At 34.9% G+C, this 17,031-nt stretch overlaps 1 protein-coding gene across 6 annotated transcripts in view; it reads right to left on the bottom strand.

Moving 5' to 3' along the window:
* Window positions 1–17,031, bottom strand: part of LOC141901571 (uncharacterized) — a 232,547-nt gene that overhangs the window by 169,959 nt on the left and 45,557 nt on the right. For all 6 annotated transcript variants that reach the window (XM_074788894.1, XM_074788896.1, XM_074788897.1 and 3 more), the window contains one exon: window positions 3,585–3,834. In XM_074788894.1, the coding sequence (XP_074644995.1) occupies window positions 3,585–3,834 (250 nt within the window). The remainder of the gene's footprint in view (window positions 1–3,584; window positions 3,835–17,031) is intronic.

The raw sequence follows: 17,031 nt of genomic DNA, 5'->3' as shown, positions 1-17,031 counted from the left end.
AAGTGTTCCATGGCGAACACGGAAGTAAATTTCCTCATTTTGAAACCACATTTTCGTCAGATATCTTGATGCAACGTTACCTTACACAAGAGATATCAAAACTAGATGAATCATTGAATACATCGCACACAACAAATCGTTGTATCGTACGCCTTGAGTATCAGTATTCGGGCTAGAAATGATGAATATCAACCTATTCAATCGTGCCCCCATTTTGTTTGTGAAATAACGCGCACCAGCTGATCCGCCTCATTCAATGTTATGACGTCATAATGGAAGTCAAAAACCGGGTCAACACATATTTTATAGAACCAAGATTTTGAGGGGTTTTGTCATTGAAAGCCCATAACTACCGAACAAAGCGTCGGATCTTGGCGATATGAAGCTCTTCCGACGCAAATAGCATTGAATTTTCACATGTATAATTTTGGACGGTTAAAGATGCTGCATAAAAAAACGTGCTCAGATAAATCTAATTTTTGAAACTTTTTGGTAAATTTCTCAAAAAATATGAAACCTACGGCTTTCAACTTTGCACACCATAAAGAAAAACCAACAAACCAATTACGAAATATATTTTTGCTTAATCCGTTCAATTCGCATATGAATGATTATCGATCGGCCAGACCGTTGACATAGGCTCGCTAACGGGAGCCAAAAATATAAACCATTCAGTGATTTCAAATTTTTTTTATGCTGCAGGTTTGATGAAAATTTGTCCCATCAGAAAAGACAAAAATACTTTGTTTTTGAGAATGCCCTTCTTCAAATCCTGGTGGTTTGTCTTCATTGTCAAGGAGAAAATAAATGTTTGAAAAAGGTAAATATGCTATAGACTAAAAATTCAATAGACTTCATACCTTTGGGCCTCTAGGTTAACAGAACTCACGATAAAAATCTAAGTACAGTCAAACCTCGTTATAACGCCCCTCGTATTACCGCCATTCTCACCTACCGCCATCATATTGCCGTGGCACCGTTCAGCCATATCTAATTTAGTGTTAAATTCTCCCGTAATAACGCCCCTTGCTTTCCGCCCACCGCCACACAATTTACAATACATTCCTATAGCAATGCATTGTTAATTTGTCCCATAATACCGCCATCGAGATTAAGTCTACCCTGCACGTACGCTACGTGTCAGCGTACAATGTGTGATGGTGATGACAAGCAATGACACACCAGTAGGAAGGGTACCTGCTAACCTGGTGTGTTCGGGACGCTTTAAGATGAAGGCCTTGCAAGAAATCTGTCATGGTAGGCAAAGCAGCATTTTTCATCTGAATCAGGGGCGTAGTCTATAGGGCCCGATTATGTCTAAAAATAATTTTTGGCTGCCCTTTTTGTATTGAGTCTACACCTTTTTATTTGGTATTTTAATGCTTTTGGTAAATGATTTGGAGGATCACATAGATAATTTCTTTATACTGCCTTTCTTGTTATAACGCCAAAATTAGCCAGGTCCCGATGGTGGTGTTATAACGAGGTTTGACTGTTTTGATATTTGAAGGTAAAAGGAACACTGCTCACAGTGTATAGTACCTGTCAGAATTGCGGTTTCATCAATGTGTGGCAAAATTAACCAAAAATTGGCCAATTGCCAACACCAAAAATACATAAAGAGGTAAAAACGTACAACTTATAAAAGCCTGTAAACCAACCATCTTCGGCGGCGAATAGCACACGAACGAATAGTTGTCAAAATATGATCTTGGTATCACTGGTTTCAATTAGCCTTACTCTATTGAATGAATAACTTCATAAAACATTTTAGGCATTAGTATTCCACTAGATGGCGAATGAGTTTGAGCAATTTTTCACCCTTGAGGGGTGTTCACATGCATGATTGTAGTGGGCTCTATGGTTGTTCACAGGTGGCTCTGGTAGTAGTACCCATCATATTAGCAGGTGCGAAACATCAAGTAGTTTTACCATACGGTCACCACATAAGTGAATTGATCATTTCTCACTTTCATGTGATTTTGGGCCACGGTGGTTCCGAACATATAATTGCTGAATGTCTGCAGCAGTACTGGCCGATTAAATTTCGTTTGATGGCTATAAGAATAAATAGTCGTTGCCCTGATTGTCATCGTCGTAAAGTAAGGCCTCATGTACCTATTATGGCAGACCTACCTGCATCCAGGTTAGCAGTATATTCTCATCCGTTTCAATTCGTGGGAGTTGATTTCTTTGGTCCTCTCCAGGTCAAACAGGGTAGGCATAGGCTGAAAAGGTGGGGCTGTCTATTCACTCGTTTAGTCACTAGAGCTGTGCACCTAGAACTAGCAGATTCATTAGAAACTGATGATTTTATTATGACTCTTCGAACGTTCATTTGTAGGCGCAGCGTACCTACCGATATCTATAGCGATAACAAACTTTGTGGGGGCCGATAGGGAATTGGACACCCATTGTTTATGATTTTTTGTGTGTGATGTCAAAAGATGATGTGTCAGTGGGAAACCATTATGAATAATTGGTTTTATTTCCATATCTATGCTTAAAAATAAGGGACAGCGGGAAAAAATAAAATTGTCTTTTTTATACCTAGAATTGGAAAATTTTTGCAGCAGATCCATAATTCAACTAATCATTAAACAAGAGGACTGTGGGTGTAGGTGTGTGTGTGCGCGTGTGTGTGGGCGCACACACGCTTAAATGAATGAATGAAGTTCATGTGAAAGGATGAAGCACTACTACTATTGTGGTAGTTTTAATTACAGCAGAGACCATGTGATAACATAAGAATGCACTTAAAATGGCTCCAAAAATCTTTAATACTTCCTCCATTGGGCTTCACACCTAATGTTCATCTTGGCATTGATACACGTTTGTACAATTTTTTCCCCAATAAAGAGTAACGGACACTTGTTTAACGATCAAGGAAACCCTGCGTATCTCATTATATTCTTTTTCCTACTTGCTCCAGCCGAACAGTTTATTTTTCGTCAGTCAATCGCAGTCGGCCTGTAATTGCGGGATGCAGCCGCTTGACTCGCTGTGTGCACAAACAGCACTGCTGTCTCTAGCCTACTACATGTACTAACTCAGGCGGGTATTCCCCGAGAGTACAGCACCTTCGCATTACTGGAAATTTTCATCAAGAAAACCCTCACACGCAGTGCTTTCAAGAAATAGAATCCAGGCTAGCGACGAATCGTGCAGAGACAATAATCTAGCGATCTGCTCCCAGTCAGTGTAAACCATGAACTGCACAGTTTCTATGAACTACTTCCGGATGTATCAGTGCGCGAGCATGTGAGGATAAAGATGGGGATAATAATTCATTGCCGGGCAAAACCGATAAAGACAATTCACTCACAGGTAAGCCCTTCATGCGCCTCAAAACTTTCCTTAATTCATCACTATTTTGGGAACCTAAGTACAACAGGGTATGATAGTCATAGCTAGGATCATGGATAAAGGCAAATGACGCGTTACACACAATTTTTTATCGGATTAACAGTTCTATTGATACAGCATTATGGAACTATATCGGCAGCCTCAATCACACAATAATCTAGAACTGAAAAATACACCTTAAATCAATAACAGACAAAAACCATTGTTAAATTACTTACGGATCATAGTTATCACATGAAGATTTCTTGAAAGAATAATCGAAAGTCAATTTACAATCGGTTACTATAAAATCTGTGAATTCCAGTTGTATAATAGTGTCTTGCGGAGAAGATAATACAATATCACATAATCCATCATTACGAGAGTATGAAGCAGGATAACCAGGTGATGTAATCTCTCCTTCATCTGTTATTGATAAAGATTTTGTTATTCCATCATTCAATGCTTGTCTTGTACAGTTAATATGATCTGAAAAGATAAAGTTATTATTTTTTTCAAGCTCTCACTCATATGTCCTAATAGTCCGAGAGATATAGCACTGAACCTCGTTTTTTTATATCTAGTCAGTTTTTTTGCTGTTTCTAGTAGATTTTGGGGTGCTGAATGCAAATCTGATGAGTGCCAGACTGGCACTCTTGAGCGTTTTTGTCAAAATCCAAAAATCCAAGGTGGCCGCCAACCCTGTGGGGAAAATATGGAAAAATATATAAATGTCCGATTTTCACGGATTTTTTAAAATCATCCAATTTGATCGATCAAAGTACCTAATAATACTGTATAAAGTGTTCTAAATTTTATTCAAGAGCTAAAAATGTCTAAAATGAAACATGTCATCCTGTAGCGGCCATTTTCTTTGATGGCCGGCATTCAAAGTAGGCCCCATGGCCTAGGCCTATCAGCATTGGATTTATCGAAACTAAACAAATCTTTAATTTTATAAATTAGTGATTTCATAAACGTGTCAAATTCCATCTATAAAAATATGGATATCTGGTGGGAGTGTGGGACAGGAAACAAGGAAAATCATTGTTTGGCCTAGATATAGATTTTTCTGTGAATAAATCAATGAACTTGCAACAAGTGACACAGGAGTGAAAAAGTAGCAGGTGGGCTGTTACAGCATCCTTTATCAACCTCAAGTACCTTCTACAGTCTGGAAGTTGACTTTGTTAACACTAGAGTGACATAAACTGGTAAGCATGGTATTTTTATTCCAGATTAGCTAAAATAATGGGGAACACAGGTCCAGTTGTCAAGTGGCCTGACAGTATCAAGCTGGAATCTCTATACCTCTGGGTAGTGTGTGTGTGTATGCGTGTGTAAGGCCACAAAAGCCAAATAATGTGTTTTATATCTGGCTACTGAAAAATTGCATTGTAAGACATAAACTAATTTCTATTATTAGGTTATGGCGTGTCTTTTTTGTGGCAGTGATACAAAGACTGTCATGAAGTCCTCCAGAATCGAGAGTGTCCGCAATGCAAGTCATCAACGCTGTGATGACATATCTGATAAACTATCTGATGAAATTGGATTGGAAACTGATTTCATGTGTCATGAAAACTGTCTTAGCACCTATTGTTCGAAACATCATATCGAGACACTTAAAACACAAACAAACTGCTGAAAGCAAACCTGCCCAACCATCACCTAAACGCAGAAGATGCTCAACGACGAGATTTGATTTTCGCCAACACTGTTTTCTCTGTGGAGAGGAATGCATCATGGAACGCAACAAGAAGAATCCTACAAGATGGAGACCAGCATATTTATGTCGGACTGTTACTGGCCAAAGAAATTCATCGAAAGATGCCTTTCTCTCCCGATTGATGGAACGAAATGATGAGTGGGGTAGAGAGGTAGCATTTCGAATAAATACAGCATTGAGTGACTTGCATGCAGCAGATGCTCGGTACCACAAGGATTGCATTTCGAGATTCTTCAGTAACCCTCCAAATGTAAGAAATACCAACTCGACAGATACAGCACTCGAAAAATGTGTGGAGAATATGACCAATGACCATACACGCATGTGGAACAGTACTGAATTATACAACATGTATCTAGAACTGGAAGGGACACAGTTATCTCAGCGAACACTCGTCGACAAGTTGATTGAGATCCTGGCTCCAGATTTAATTGTTTTGACATCTCCAGGTGTTGTGTCCATTGTAGTTTTTTCGCAGCAAGGCGAGACTGAATATTGTTGATGATGCTGAGAGTGACTGTATTGTACGTAGCATCAGTAATTTGGCCAGAACTATCCGCTCTGAATGTCCAAAATCTGACCCTCGATATTATGCAACACGTATCTCACAGCAATCCCTTCTCACTGAATGTAGTGATACGTTATTGGCCTTCTTGCTTCCATATCTCCCAAATTGGATAGAACATTGCCTGCCATAATGATTGGTCATATAGTTACAAGTGCTTTTACTGGTCCAACAAACCAACAGTTAGCCCTGAGTGTATTGTTGAACAAACAACGGAAAATCCTGGATCAGCTTCACAATTTCAGCATCACATCTTCATATGATGAACTCCGACGTTTCAGAGTATCATCTGCGATTTCAATGGCCAAGGAACCAAGAGAAATTGCACAATTTGATAGCCGAAATGGTCTGCGCCACGGCCAACATTGGCAAACAATGACAACCCCGATACCTCCTCAATCAAACGTCTCAGTAGAGATGAAATGAAGAGACGGCATCTGATCTTAGGAGATATAACCGTTCAGCGCTACCATGGCAGTAAAAAACCTAAGATGCCTCATAGTTGCACTTTACGTGTTGTTCCATCTCTTGCTGTCCTCGCCACAACTCGTGTGTCTTTGAATAGACGAGGATCAGAAGACATGAAAACCGCAATGGTCGAAGCACAGCACTTGAGTGAATTGACTGGTCAGAAGTTGACGGTACTCACAACAGATCAGCAACTATATGCGGGATGTGTCAATGTTACATGGATTGATGAAGAGCTTTTCAAGTGCTTCGTACCTAGACTTGGCAGCATGCATGCGTTAATGAGCTTTGTCGGAGCATCAACAATCCTCATGGCAGGTTCCGGTCTCGAAGATGTACTAAAGTCTACATTTGCCGGTGTGCCCAAGCTTCTATCTGGAAAGAAATTTCCGCAGAATATCAGAGCTTTGCGTATCATTGTAGAAGAACTTCTGCGCCCAATCCTAATGGATGATAACAACTATCTACTTACAGTTGACCATCTGGAAGTATATCTAGACAAGAGAAGTTAATTGAGTAAAACTACAAAACTTTGGGTGGATTGCCTCAACAAACCTGTGCTCATCATGATGGCATTTGTTCGCGCTGAGAGGGAAGGTGACTGGCCACTACACCTGTATGCTGTAGAGAAGATGCTGCCATAGTTTTTCGCTTCAAGTCATGTTAACTATGCGAGGTAGGGACTTTACTATTTACGGTCGATGCAACGTCTTCCTCGTGAACTTCTGAAGAGATTTCTAGCAGGAGAGCATGTAATGCGCCATCAAGATGGACTATGGAATCGTATCTGGTCAGACTTATTCATCGAATCTACTCACATGTGGTATGGGCATGGACCTTCTGGCATTATCGGTTCTACCCTTGATGAAACCACCCTTGCTATTTGGGCCCTATCACACAGCACGCTAGGGCAGTTGATGGCAGATCTGGAATCATTGAAATCAGGTTCCAGCTTGTGCGATAACTAGCCACAAGGAGGAGCGAAAGTTGCGCTTGACGTCAGATACTGAGGATAGGCTACACATCCGAGAAGCACTGTTAACATGCATTGACATATTTGACCACAAGACTCATCCAACGACTGGACTTGTAGATATATATTCTGGGCAAGTTGTCGATGACCCAGCAGTGAATGTCCACGAAGCACTTCAAATTGGTGAAATTGATAGGGTGAACTACGAAAAACTCTGGCCTGACGGTTTCAACAGTACATTGACAAAGAATGTAAAGACTATGGCGAATGCCACCAACCAGAAAAAACGATTGAACAGTGGACAACAGGTCATCAATACAGAGTTTGTATATGCACGTGTCATCGGACTTATGGCGACATCGAGGGAGAACATTTCCATCGAAACACTCTTTGCCTATGAATTGGCTCCACATCCAACAGCTCGATGACAATGGCGATATACGTAAGACAAACAAATCAGTGCTCAAGTCTAAGATGCAGTATGTCGTCCGGCATACAGACCCACCACAGGTTGTCATCCTTGATGGATGTGCCATACTTTGGACAGTTCCATGGCAATAATTGCCAGCAAAGGTTTCGTTATATGTCTCTAATGTGGTATCTGTCATCATGCGCAGACTTGTTACATGTAAAATTCTTCATGTTGTGTTCGATCGATAAAGTCATCATGCCGAACAACACGTCAGAAAGGAGTCTCCCCAGTTTACAAACTAACAGAAGAGTCACTGTTACCAAAACAGGCTGTTGTACTCAGTGTCAGTGAAAACAAGAATATGATCATTCAGATGATAGTTGATAAGCTATCTGATGTGCAGGTTCCTGCTGGTAAACGAATGGTTGTCACTGGACCAGAACTGAAACCAATAGAAGTTGGAGTTGGTGCACAGGAGGTGGAAGTGAAACATGAGGAGGCTGATGTGATGATCGTTTATCATATGATAAACGAGGCTGCTGCTGGCCACTCACCGATCAGAATCGTGTGTGAAGACACAGATGTTCTCCTCATACTTGCACACCATCTGCAAGTCATTTCCAGATCAGCTTCTTCTTGGGAATCTGACTGTATCGAACGAACATGTTACAGATTCTTGCATGCAGTTCGTAACATTACTTTACAATCAAATGCCAGTGGACACATTAAGTTTGATGAGAGCTGCCATGTTTACAGCTAAGATTGCCGGCAAGTGCCATACACCAAAGTTAAAAACTTTACCACCAACATCAGCAGCATTCCATGCCCATTGCCAGCGAGCACATTACCAGACGGGGGTATGGATGTCAGCTGGACAACCTTCTCCACCTGACCTCGATCCATTAGAGTATGGCTGGGAGAAGAATGGACAGTCACTCAGTCAAGTCCATTGTATTCCAGAGCAGCCACTTGCTCCCAACGAGGTGTTAAATATTGTAAGTTGCCACTGCAAGGGTGATTGTCGCACTGCGTTGTGCTCATGTCACCATCACATCTACTCAGTTTTGTAATTGTAATGGCGGGTCATCTTGTTGAAACCCAATGACTGTTTCTGCATCTGAGGACACCGACAGTGCTAGTGAAAGTAGTGATGATTATGACGAGATAGACATTTAACTAACATGCACTGGTATGTATCGTTCAATATGCCTTGACACAAAACTGAGAAACAGACAATTTTTCATCTGGAAAATGGCTGCTACTGGATGACATGATTCATTTCAGACATTTTTATTCCTCAAATAAAATTTAGAACACTTTAAACAGTATTATTAGACACTTTGAATGATCAAATTGGATGATTTTAAAAAATCCTTAAAAAACAGCGGCCATCTTAGAAAATGGCCGTTTCTGATTGAATCTAATTTGATTCCATTGATACATCTTGAGGTCTAGACTCAGCCACGGCAGAAAACCCTTCCACACTAGACCAGGTGCACAGCTATATGTGCAGGTTTGCCGCACAAAAACTTGCCGAACCAACTAGATTGCTTGTATAATCATCTGCTGTGCAAGTAACTGTGCACTTGGGCTAGTGTGACAGGGTTTCGTACCATGGCTGAAATACAGTGATGCTATCAGGTTCTAATTCCTGCCAACGATTCTGTGGTTAATTTGTCATTCGTATGTCGTCATTTTGCTTTTATTGCCACTATTTTGCCAATCCCGTAGTACTGCTTATATGTAATAGAAAACATCCATTCAACTGTCGCTGCACAAATGACTCTAAAACATCAGTTTCGTTCAGCACTTTTTATTAATCAGGCCATACTGTCTCAACACACAGCCCCAGTTAGCTTTGTAGTGCAAACAATCGAATACATAAACATACATGTAGGCTTATTACAACTACTTCAACGCACTTGCTCATCCTACAGCCTCGGGGCAAAGAATGATCAACAAAATGATGCCAAAAAAGTTTCTTAGAACTTGCAAAGAAAAGCGAGAAATTTCATGGTTCATTGAAAACAATCTGCTCATATAAAAACAATAAAATTGTTGACAGTGAACAGTTGGTAGCCATCGTAAGCGTAGCTTGACTTTAACCTTTTCATTACTGGCCATTTTACATGGAATAATACTTAGGCCGTCCCAAGTTAATTGTCTGTTTGCCGTATCACCGACTCAAGTTTTCAGGATGAGTTGGTAGAAAGGTAGAGATTTTCTTTTGCAAAATTTTAGGGCAAAAAAAAAACAAATTTATGACCTTGTTTGTATGATAATAATATCACAAATCCGGTTTGTGGTAGGGAAATTTGTGTTATTTGCCTGGATTTCCAGAACAATTTTAAAATTCTAACTTCGTCCAGAGCGTCATCTCAGTGTTCAAAATATAATAGTACATTGAATATATTGGCGCTATAACATTTTATCTGCTTCAATATAGTCACTAAAATGAATGGCAGCTTATTGGAACACTGCCAGTTTCCTGGAAAACTTAAACCAGGTCACACGTCGAGGCATGTTTTCATATGATGCACACTTGACTTCAAGCATAAGTATCTCATATATCGGCAGTGGGTCGGACTGTCGGCCGATTTTGTCAAAAATAAAATTTATTTCAATGAATCCCAGAAAAAGTTTTCACTCGGTACCTTTGAAGTCGGGTTACGGCAAACAGACCATTATTTTGGGATGGCCTGAGATGATCATAGGGTGAAACTAGTGTCTCTTTAACAAAGCTATTTTCGGTCCTATCCTCAAAGAATGGTCAACGTTGGAAATCCGGAACAGAGCAAAAGAGTAACGAGTGGACTATCAGTTTGGAATACCAAAAACTGGACTGACTTTATTTTTACACAAAGCTATTTATATAACACAGATACAAGACAGGTGGTAACATGGAAAATGAATCAAAAACAAAGGTGAAAAAAATTTGGATAAATGTTTTTATGAGCTCAACCTCTCGACCTCTGATATGAAATTTCCCTATTACTCTTAAAATATTCATATATATATGAATAACATATAAATGAATAACTTTTAAAATCAATTTTAATAAAAAATTTAGTATTAAAATGGAAGCAAATAAGAACTACTGTTCAACATGTAATATCAATATAGATAAATCTCAAAAAGCAAGACACAATATAACTAAAACACATTTAGAGAATAAATTAAAGTTTAAATATAAAGATGATATATTAGAAACTAAATTAGATGAATTAAAGAATGAAAAAGAAATATATAAATGTGATACGTGTAATCAATCATTCAGTGATAAAAGATATTATCATGAACATTATAATGACAAAATCTAAAAGTCATCTTAGAAATGAGAATAATGGAAATTTAAGGGAAAGAAGGGAAACATAATTAAATCCAATAAACTAGATTTACAGTTATATTTAGGTCAACTGGTTAAAGCAAAGACATTTGTTGAATTATGGAATAGTATTTCACAGAATCAACCGCATTCTGAGCTTTTAATCAGTGGTTAGAAAACCGGCAATTCTATTTGAGACTTGTATGTATATAATACATGACTCTTATTTTTTACAAAAACACCTGTTGCTACAGTTGCCATAGGGACACACGGCGCCTGTTGAGTATGTATTGCGACATAATGAGTCATAATATACCGCAGACACATTAGATCATTCTGGAAGGCGCGCCCGAACTGAATAGATGGTGTATACAGAACATTTAGGATTTATCTATCGAAACGCAATTAGGAGTTTATAGTATACAGTTCTAAATCTAAATGTAAGTACTGTTTTTTGTAGTTATTATGAATTAGGAAAGGGGGCTACTAAATATGAAACCTTTAGATATATTTAAGTGTATTTAGTATATCTTTTAGATAGCTAGAGTTACCACTAATATCTTTTAGATTAATAAAATTTCATACGCATCAAGAAGCGATAAACTCAAGATACTCTTTCTGACTGAGGAATCGACAGCAATGGATATATGATTATATAATATATAAGAATTTCAAAAACATTTAGACTACTCCAAAAATTCCAATGATTAAGTTTAACATTTGTTGATGTAGTTAAATATTTACCGGCAATTGAAAAAATGTTTGTAATTATAAATTGTATTTATAGAAATCAAATAATGTATTGGATGAAACGACCGAACATACTTGTATATGTATTATGTAAATATGTATTATGCAAAAACGCTCCTATAAGAGCGTTTTTGCCTAATGCGCATGCGTTTGAATTTTCTGTGTTCGGTTGTTTCTATTTGCAAAATGAATATATAATTATGATTAGTGCATGCGCATAAAGCAAAAACGCTCCTGTAAGAGCGCTTTTACCCAGTGCGCATGCGGCACGGATATTGTAACTGGTATGATTTAGTTATCAAGGAATCGAAACGATTTATCAAAAGCAGCGAGGAATGAAAAAGGATGACGTTAGTCGAAGATGAACAGACGGAAATTATCAAATAGATTTCAAATAAAATAAGAAATTTTATATATTATAAATGGAAAGTAAACAGCCACAAATTATTAATATTACAAATGACGCTGGTGTTATAAATATTTATCATAAGATATGTACTAAGTGTGAATTAGATAAACAATCTTCAGAATATTATAAACAAAAGATTTACGAAATATTTGTAAAACATGTTGGAAACAAAATAATGCACAATATCGTGAAAATAACCCAGAATACATGAGAGATTGGAAAAAAGATAACCGCGAACATAACAATAATTACCAAAAAGTAAAATATAATTCAGATCCATTATTCAAATTAAAGCATACTAACAGAACAAGTTTGAACAGAGTTTTCAAAAATTATATAAAAACTGATAGATCAATTGATTATTTAGGATGTTCTATAGAATTTTTTAAATCATGGATAGAATATCAGTTCGATAATAACATGAAATTTGAGAATCATGGAGAATATTGGAAGTTAGATCGTGTTATCTCATTATCATCAATTGAAGATGAATCTGAAATAAAAACAATATGTAATTGGGTGAATATTCAACCTTTATCGAAAAAAGAAAATAGAATTAAACGTGATATAATTGATAATGAATAATATAATAATCAAATAATTAAAGCTGAAAGATTTATACAATTATGGAATATGATTTAATATCGAGAATCCGAAATGACTTATCTGGACAATTTAATTGCTCCGCATAGATAGTCAAAAGTAGTGAGGTATTAAATCCTAATTTAAATAAAAAATATTTAAAAAACAATAACTTCAACTAGCTAGTGAATTCTCTTATATTTTTCCTATTTTCTTTCGCAATTCTTGTTAACACTAGATTAAATAGATTTTGATAAGATTCGAATAGAAATTCTTTAACTTTAACTATCTAGTATCATTTTATAATACTTATATTTTTTTCTTGCTTTTATCTCTTATATAAATGTCAAAGAAATCTAATAAGAATATTAATATTGAAAAAACATTAGATGATTTAGGCATTAGTGATAATAAGGATATTCCGACCAAAATTGAAAATAATATTGATTGTAATATTGATTATGAATACTACTTATATTGTAAACACCATCTTGAATTACTAATTGCTAGCGGAAAGTGTAAACAATTTTTAACTAAGATCATTACTTTTCAAGAATTAGACTCTATGAAACCAGATAAAGTAATAAAATATTTTAAGATTTATGAAGAGTCAAGATTAGCTAGAATAAATGATTCTATTTCAGATGGTATTGTCAAATATTATTCAAAATTATGTAACCGGTTAATGTCAATTGATGATGAAAATAAATTATATAGTGATTTAAAAAATGACTACTTAGTTATGACTGAATTACAAAAATGGGTCGGATACGCTTCATTCCAATTAGGATCGGTTATGACATTAATTTCTACTGGTGTCATAACATTTTCGAATATCAAGCCTATAGAATATAAATCAGGTAAGAACGAAACAGATGGTGCCGTACAACACCCAAACGGTGAAACAGAAAATGAATCTCTTCAAATAATATTTTAAATTGTTTCTGCGCATCAAATGATGTGTTATCATTTCCAACTATTGGTGATCTTGTTTCAACTTGTGCACCTAAAATACATATCAAATAAGTTCTAATAGATTGATTTATTCTTTGTATTCCTGCTTTAGTAAAACCTTCACTATTTTCTAAAATGAAATTAATCCAACCATTATTATTATCAATTTTATGATTATTATAAGCTGAAATTCTATGCATATAATCAATTCTTTTTATTTCATACTGTTCACCAATACCTTGCAATTTACCATGCGCTCTAAAATCGGATTTAATATTTATATTAAATTCATTACATATTTTATAAAACTTAGATAGATTAATATTATTATCCAATTCTTTAAAATATTTAGATCCGGGTAAAGGACATTCTAATTCATTTAATATTATTTTGATTTGAAAATATGTGTGAACTCTAAATATTGTGTGAATTAATTTTAAATAAGAATAATTCAATTTTGTATCTAAGTTATTTAAATGATCATTCCAACTTATACCACAACCAGTTGTTGCACAATAAACAGCAAAATTTAATTGATTCTGCCAATATTTCATATTAGATTTTACTTTATATGTATGATATTCATCTCGAGTAAAAGTAACTTCATATGTATTAAATATATTTTCCATTTTAGAAATAAAGAACTGTGTTTCAGTAACATAAATTTCTAAATTAGTTAATGAATTTATAACTAAATTTTTATATGTAATGTTTTTGTTAAAATCTATAGCAGGAATATTATATTTAATTAATTTATTATATTGGAAAGCTTTTGGAAACCCCATTTATATAATAAAAAATTAATAATTTATTAATTCTTTTAATAATTTATCTTGTTCTTCAACTGTTATATGACCATTTAAACTTATTATATAATCTAGTGTATTCTTCAATTTATTAATTTCTTTTATATTAGTTTTAATTTTTTCTTTATTACTTTTTATATTTAATTTTGAACTTATACCAGTTAAAACACTTGAACTTAATCCTAGCACACCAATTGATATAGCTAAAGGTGTTTATGGACTGAATATTGCTAGAAATGTTATTACAGAACTAATTGTAACCGAACCACTTATAATCAAATAATATATAATTTTACTTTTTAAATATTTTTTATTTTTTATCTTTAAGTCACTTTCAAATTCTAATATTTGTTTTTCTTAATATATTTTTAATTTATTTTTATTTATATCATGAGGAATAATATCAATACTATCAACTTTATCTTCCATTTATTTAGCAAAAAAATTACTAATTAGTAAATTTATATGCTACAAATATAACAATAACTGTTCCACCTAAAATCCAAATTATTTCATATTTCTGTTGTTCTTTACTTGGGGTATAATAATCTGATAATTTAGGTTTGTATAGATGTAATTTTTCTTTATTGGTTACCGCGTTATATAAACTCATTGCATCATCGACTGATTGAAAATCTCTATGTGAAATCTTCTGATCATATAATTCTTTGTTAATATAATCCATATAGTTTTGCCTCTTTTCTCTATATTCTTCTGCTGCTTTATTGTATTTCTCTAATGCTAAGTTATGTCTTTTTTGTTCTGTTAATGAACCATTTTTATCAATATGCTTGAATAAATAACCACCACCAGTAAATGCTAAAGCGTTAACAATTGCCGATCCTATAATAGTTATAATTGCAGAAGCCATTTATTTAACAAAATAATTACACATTTATATGGGAGGAATATATTTTTGTTTTTCCAAATAATCAATAGTTAAATTAGATAAAGTTACTGCTAATGTTAATTTTAAAATATCATTTATATCAAATCTATCAACATTAACACTTCCCATTTTAAATACTTTTTTTAATACCATTGAATAACCAACAGTTCCAACTGAAAGTAAGGCTCCATTATATAATCCAGTTATTATCCACTTATTATCACTCATTTATTTATCAAAAAAATTACTATCATCAAAATATTCAGTTTTCTTATTTATGATTAATTCAACATTTATTTCATTACTACTTTTATGATTATCATATATTTTAGATAATATGTTTTTAATATCATCAATAATTCCATCTTCATTTAATTCATAATATTCTAAAGGTGTTTTAATTAAATCAATTACTTTTTCTATATTATAATTTTCTTTATTAATCATTGATGCATTGTTAAATGATTTACGTTTAATATCTGTAATTACATCATTAAGTTTAATTCTCATTTCTTTACCATGTTTAAAATCAAACCCAAAATATATACTCGGTCCAACAGTTATATTCATTAATAGAGTGAAAAAAATTACTCTTTACATCTTATAACTAATTCATATATCACAGGAAAGTTATTCAAATCTATTAAATATCCATTATGATTTCTTATTTCTAATCTAAAATTATTAAATTGAGGAATGCATGGTTTGAAATCAAACTCGGTTAAATTATAATTTATTTGCGTTCCAAATTCTTTAACATTCTTCAATGGTAAAATATTCAATAAACCAGAATTACAAGTTATATCTTCAGTTGCTTCGAATGTTTTTGAAGGATCAATTAAATTGCAATAAATATAACAAGAAAATTAATTTTAGAAAATTATTTGACGCCTGCGAAAAAAATGTATAATTTCTGGGCTAAGCTAATGTGGAATTGCAAATTTGAAATCGAAGTTTTAAGAAATTTGGGGAATGATGAGATTTGGCGATTGGGTAGATGATACAGCGGGTCTTCGACTCTAGTAGTGGTTTAAATTTTTTTATTGAAAATTCTCAATAATTGATCGCGAACTTGCGACCGACTTCATTTACTTATGCCTCTAAGCTGGTCTGCAACTTCATTGCCTCCATGGTTGAAGAACGAGCTCTTCTGATGTCTGCTTCATCATGACTTCGAGCATATCGTGTGGCCTAGTCAGCCGGCCCGGGCCACGGGTTTGGCTGTCACTCGATATCCTAGAGTCTTGAGTCTGGGTGGGTTGAAGTAGACATTGTCATTTAAAATAACATGCTTATGTTGTTCTGTATGAATTACCCGTGTGTCATGTATGTTGTATTAATTTATTTTAAAATTTGTATTTATTGAATTTGGGAATTTTATCCCGAAATTTCAATGTAATAAGGATCAATAAAGAATTGAATTGAATTGTCACCTAATACACATGCCATCAGAGGATGCGGAGCCGTATATGATAGCTATGCTATTATAAATTGCTAATCTCACGAAACCTGCATACCCCTAATATCAAACACATTTTCTAAAACGTTTGAATATTGAAATTATATGTTTACACATTTTCATATTGACCGCTTGTAGCCGCTGATGAAATTCACGCCGGCCCTACACACATCGTAGATAGCTTCGTCATTCCACCGGCATGCCCACGTCAGGGTCTGACTTTTATATCAGACTTCCAAATCGTGTATACATCCGCCATTTAACCGAATAATCCGATTTACTTATCATTTCTATTTATGCCTGCCGCTTCTGATATAATCATACATCCTTTACTATTACAATACGTCTTCTAATGATATTCAATG

The sequence above is a fragment of the Tubulanus polymorphus genome, chromosome 3 (genome assembly GCF_964204645.1).
Source record: "Tubulanus polymorphus chromosome 3, tnTubPoly1.2, whole genome shotgun sequence".
Taxonomy (NCBI): Eukaryota; Metazoa; Nemertea; class Palaeonemertea; order Tubulaniformes; family Tubulanidae; genus Tubulanus; species Tubulanus polymorphus.
The sequence above is the reverse complement of the archived record's forward strand: the minus strand, read 5'-3'. Positions and strand labels throughout refer to the sequence as shown.